The 5,708-nt window shown below is 32.1% G+C and overlaps 1 protein-coding gene across 1 annotated transcript; it reads left to right on the forward strand.

Annotated features, from left to right (window-relative positions):
- The first annotated feature begins 3,087 nt into the window (after positions 1–3,087).
- LOC139865673 (uncharacterized) lies at positions 3,088–4,956 on the forward strand. The gene is made up of 2 exons (XM_071853753.1): positions 3,088–3,257; positions 4,092–4,956. The coding sequence occupies exons 1-2, from the start codon at positions 3,095–3,097 to the stop codon at positions 4,880–4,882; spliced, it is 954 nt and encodes a 317-aa protein (XP_071709854.1). The 5' UTR covers positions 3,088–3,094; the 3' UTR covers positions 4,883–4,956.
- The last annotated feature ends 752 nt before the right edge of the window (positions 4,957–5,708 follow it).

Consider the following 5,708-nt stretch of genomic DNA (forward strand, 5'->3'; position numbering starts at 1 on the left):
TCTGTGTTTCATGATCCCAGTCCTTCTCAATAGGAGGAAGGTGAGAACACACAAGCAACACAATCACCCAATGCTGATGTTCCACCCCAACCTGAGGCACTGGTCAACCTGGTTGGTATGTTTAATACTTTGACCAAATGGACCACACAGTTTGATGACAAGTTAAAAAGTGTGCAGGATGAGTTTAATAACTTGAATAATAATTTGGCAACCAGAAATGAGCTGGAGGAGGTAAGGAGGTTGGTTGGGAATTTGACAGGTGTGGTGATGCAGGTACAGAAAGATCATGCAACTACTTCATGTTTTAACAATGTTATTTTACAGACTATCAATAGAAGGTTAGATTCAATGGAGATAGCTTTTAGTGAGGTGGACAGTCTTAGATCAGAAGTTGCTGGTTTATCTACAGAGCTTGGTACAATTAAGGATTTGTCAGAAATGGTATGTGATCATATTACTCACATTGATCCTCCACCAATGTCTGATGAAGAACTGGATGATGTCAAAAAGGGGGAGAACAAGAGGAAAATGGATGAAATTGATGCTTTTATTGCAAAGCATCCAGGTACAAGGGTTAAATTTGTTGATGATGGCGCAGGTAACTGGATTCATTGGATAGTAGGAGTTGGAGGTTATACAAGGGTTGATAAGGATTCAAAGGTTGAGGAGGATTCTAAGGCTACAGAGAAGTCAAATGCTGAAGGTGAAGGTGATTCAAAGGTTGAGAGGGAGGATAAATCTGAACAACAGCAACAGCAGTCTAAACCAGAAGTCACTAAATTGTACTCAAGAAAGAAAGTTATTCCAAAAAGGAAAAAGAAGGATGAAGGGTGCAAGCCAAGTGTTATTAGCATTGAGTTTGATGATGATATTGATGATGATATGATATCTGTTTTATCTATGAACAGGTCTAAAGGAGAAGGGCTAGAGTAGAAAAAGAGAGAAGAATCTATGAAACAAAGCTCAAATTTAAATGTGCAAAGGAGTGAGAAGGTGCTGGTAAAAGAAAGATGAGTCCTGCAGAAGAAGCTGTTGATGAGTTAATCAGAAAAACTGCTGCTGCAGAAGGAATGTCTGTTGAAAGTTATTTGCAGATGATAAAGGAACAAGAGTCAAGGTCTAAAGCTGAGAAATTTGTGTTAAAAAGATTAGAAGAAGAAAGAGAAATGGCTGAGAAATTGAATGATAGATTTTCATATAGAGGTTTTGAAGATAATAAAATTGTTGATTGTATTTTAAAAAGAAATGATGATGGAATTGTTAGTATTGAGTTGATCTTGGATGATAAAACCAAAAGGATAATCAGTTTGGATCAGATATTCATTTTAGGTTTCTTTGAGTGGAAAGCTATTGCAAGGTGTATTAGAAGAATGCAGGAATGGGATTTGAAACCAGAAGTTCTTAGACAAATTCATATGTTAGTTCATGTTTCATATGAACTAGGTATGATAGCAGAAGAAGAATATAAAGGATACTGCAGAGTTCATACAGAGGAAGAAAGATAAAAAATTGATGGGGTAAATCTGATTTTTGAAAATGAGAAGTATTCAATGTTTCAGGTTCCAAGTCAAGTGAAGTTTGAAAATAATGTTTATGTGTCTGATCCTGAAGGGCTTATGTATAGAGACAGAAGAAATACTGAATGTTTTATGAAATTTAATAAGTTTAAAGATACATAGCAAAGCCATCTGATTGCACTTCTTAAGAAGTGTGAATCTAAACAGAGTTTACCATTCAGAAGAAAGTTGGTGGACTTTCTGTTTCTAAATTTGACTGAGATTGAAAATAATTCAAATCTGAGGTTCATGGGTGATGTTAAGGATGAGCATGAAAAACTTCAGAAGAAAAGAGCACCAAGTGAATCTTCAAGTCAAAGAAAGGGTGGAGGAAAGAAAAGAACAACTGTATGGTTCTAAGCATTTGAGTCTGTAAGTTTGTTTATGTATTCACAGACTAGTTAAAGTTTATATTTTTGTTTATATGTTTTGACATCATCAGATAGGGGGAGATTGTTAGGAATTATGTAAATCTGATGAGTCAAAGGTGTTGAGTCTGTATTATTTGAATCTGAAAATTTAGAGTCTGTAATATTTAGAGTCTAGAAGATTGAAGAACACAGACTCTGCTCAACAAGATATATAGATTCTATCGGTGCTGAACAGAGTTCAAGATCAAATCAAATACGCGTGAAACAAATAAAGATAAGATTGAAGAGATTACATCAAAGCGAATATCCCTGATTTCCGAGAGAAGATAATTGAAGAGATTTGAATTATATTGTTACCTTATATTTTACTATGGTTGTTTAGGAATTGATTCGATAAGATTTGAGTAGCTTATTTCTCAAATCTATAAATAGGGAACATGTAATTCATTCCAATTCGTCAATTTCAATAACAATTTTCTTCTCTATTGTTTCATTCTCTTTGTGGTAATTTATTTGAAAAAGCTCAATTGATTCCGTACTTTATAACCTAGTTGTTATTCTGTTTAATTGATCTTATAAACGTTCTAGGTTGTTGATTGTGGACCAACACTTTCAAAAAAAAAAAGTGTAAGTGCTCGTACTTAGTGTGGTTGTTGACGTTTTGTCTGACTTGTTAGTTTTGGGGCTTGTCTCTAAGTTGTTTTGCTTCATTGTAACATTCTTTTTTGATATATTTCCTTACGCATATACCTTTACCAAAAAATAGGTTCTAAACACGTTGACAACCGATTTTAGCATGTTTAACTTTGAATTGTATCATCTTTATCGAATCAAATTGTAATTAAAAAGTTAACAATAATGTTTTTGAGTAAACAAACTAAGCGGAAAAACTTTTTTATGTTCAAATTATTTGAAAAGGACAAATAATATTTTACACAGATTTATTTGAAAGGGTTTTGTGTATATTCCAAATATTTATTATTGCATAAAGCACTCCCAATTTACTTCTTAACCGTACCACATTCACTCCTAGTACAGTTTGTAGTTATACTAGTTTTTTCATGATTGACATAATGACTACAAAATCTCGTGAATTAAATTTACCTTATAAAATCAACCTACTGCCTATCACAAGATCCAATAATAGTATCATACACTATATCCAAAATGTCCTATTGGGTTCCATTGCTTGTGCTGTTCCTCTGTTTCTCCTTCAATGATATTTCCGATGCCAGACATCGGAAACAATCGGCCGTTATTGTTGGAACAGTCTATTGTGACACTTGCTTTCGCCGAGAAGTATCCAAATCCCCCCACCACTTTATCTCAGGTTCTTGCAGTAACTTTTGATTTTATTTTTTTTTTCAATTGAGAAGCATGTGGTATCATAAAACATGGTTTACAATATTTACGTTTGATTATACTGTATGTCATGTTTAGATCGTTACACGGTTTTCATGTGACCACTGACCAAGTAACACCTTATTTTCACACTTTCCATAATTAGTATGTACTATTAGTAAATTTTCAAATGAACCGGAAGTCTTGCTATATTTACTCAAGGTATTTTATTAAATTAAATTAAATATGTATGTATTTATAAATAAGATTTTTCTAACCATAGCACGATCATAAGCTAGTAGTTACAATGAAAAAAATTATGGGAATGCTAGTGATAGCTCTTAAAGCAATGGTTAAGACTTCCTAATTTAAGTTAATTCCAAAATTTACACACATAACTTCCATGAATAAACATTTATAACTTATTTATAAAAGGAAATGTGATTATTGAAAAGGAATAATAATACTTCACCATTAATTCATGTTAGTTTGCTAATGTAATTATATAAAGTTTAACCAATTCTTAGGTCAATGACTATGGTTAGCAATGTCCAAAGAAGTAGTATACAATTTTCTGCAATTCAAAAATTATTAACTAATTGTTCTGTACCATATTTTTATGCTCGTTAAAATGACGATGTTTAGAAAATTCTTATAAATGATAACTAAAAATCAGTTTAAGAAATAAGTATAGTAAGTATGCATTTCTAAAGCTAATTAACTTGTTATTAACTTTATTATTATCCTTTTTATCAACATATAACAAATATTAATATCAATCAATCTTGATTATAATGTTAATGTTAATAAATTGTTTATGCAGGAGCAATAGTTGCCGTGGAATGCGGTCACAAAGGTCAGAAATTAAGTTTTCGTCAAGAAGTGAAAACGAAAAAAAATGGCAAGTTTAAAGTGAAAATTCCCTTCTCCATCACCAAAAATATGGAATTGATCAAGAAATGTTCAGTTCAATTAATTCGAAGCAGTGAGCCATATTGCTCAGTAGCAGCTACAGCCACTTCATCAAACATTCATTTCAAATCAAAAAAGGCGGGAACCCATATTTTTTCAGCCGGGTTCTTTACATTCAAACCCGAATTATGCAGCCAAAAAGACTTCACCGAAAAAAAAATTCCACCATCACTTCCTGACCCTCCAGCACCATTCTTGCCACCAATTGCTGAAGGACTTTTACCTCCACTTCCGATACCTGACTTGCCGATTACGCCGTTGGTACCACCGCTACCACGACTTCCTGGAATTCCATTACTTCCACCCATTACCATAAAAAAACCATCACTAAAATTCAATAATAAAAATAAATTTTCCGATCAAAAATCATTTGCGTTTCCTCCAAACCCATTTCAACCACCATCGGTACTTCCACCGTTACCATTTCAACCATCACCACCGTCATTAATTCCACCACTAGTTCCATCACCAACGCCACCGGCATTGGTTCCACCACTTATACCATCACCACCTCCGGCATCTTTGTTTCCACCGTTGCCGGGATTTCCACAAATACCAGGATTGTTTCCATCACCATCGCCCATACCTTTGGTACCTCAATTCCCTCCGGTCCCACCAACATCCGGAAATGACATGCCTTGATTATTGTATAGCTTTTGAAGTAGATTATCATCCTTCAACACATATATGGAATATCTTGTTACTTTCTTTATAAATAAAAGAAATATAAATATAAATATATATATATATGATAGTAATGGGTATTATAAGAAATTTTAGCATGAATAAAAATGACGATATGTATCATTTATCTATAATTCAGAATTTAGTTAGAATTCTTAGGTGCATATTATAAATGTTTTGTGAAAAACTTATATTCATATTTCAATATTGATGAAACATAAAAACGAAGGCATGACGAATATATATATATATATATATATATATATATATATATATATATATATATATATATATATATATATATATATATATATATATATATATATATATATATATATATATATATATATATATACACACACACTAGGTTTTTGAGCCCGTGCGTTGTACGGGTGTGTAAAAAACCATGCAAAAAATGCAATTTTCAGTTAATATTGATATGTAAATCGTGCGTTGCACGGGTGGATAAATAACAGTGCAAATTCAATTGAATGTATCAAATAATTAAATAAGTATTTTTGAGTTAATATTTTCAATAAAATGATAAAATTGATAAAATTACTAAAATGCTAACACTTTATAAAATAGTTACTATGTGGAGCCCGTTCATTACATGATATTTTGCTGTAATAGGTTTTAGCGCACGTGCCATGCACGGTGGATAAAATATTGGTGAAGAATTTATTGATTTTTTTCAAATAATTATTCTTTTGAGTTTAAGAGCTCGTGATTTTAAGAATTCTAAAAAATCATTTTTATTAATAATATTAATTAGTAAATAACT

The sequence above is a fragment of the Rutidosis leptorrhynchoides genome, chromosome 9 (assembly GCF_046630445.1).
Source record: "Rutidosis leptorrhynchoides isolate AG116_Rl617_1_P2 chromosome 9, CSIRO_AGI_Rlap_v1, whole genome shotgun sequence".
NCBI classification, from domain to species: Eukaryota; Viridiplantae; Streptophyta; class Magnoliopsida; order Asterales; family Asteraceae; genus Rutidosis; species Rutidosis leptorrhynchoides.

Excerpts from the sequence above, each read along its gene's own strand:
- LOC139865673 (XM_071853753.1), top strand. The coding sequence starts at position 3,095 with ATGTCCTATTGGGTTCCATTGCTTGTGCTGTTCCTCTGTTTCTCCTTC. Across the intron at positions 3,258-4,091 it reads CCCCCACCACTTTATCTCAG|GAGCAATAGTTGCCGTGGAA; the intron begins GTTCTTGCAGTA and ends TTGTTTATGCAG.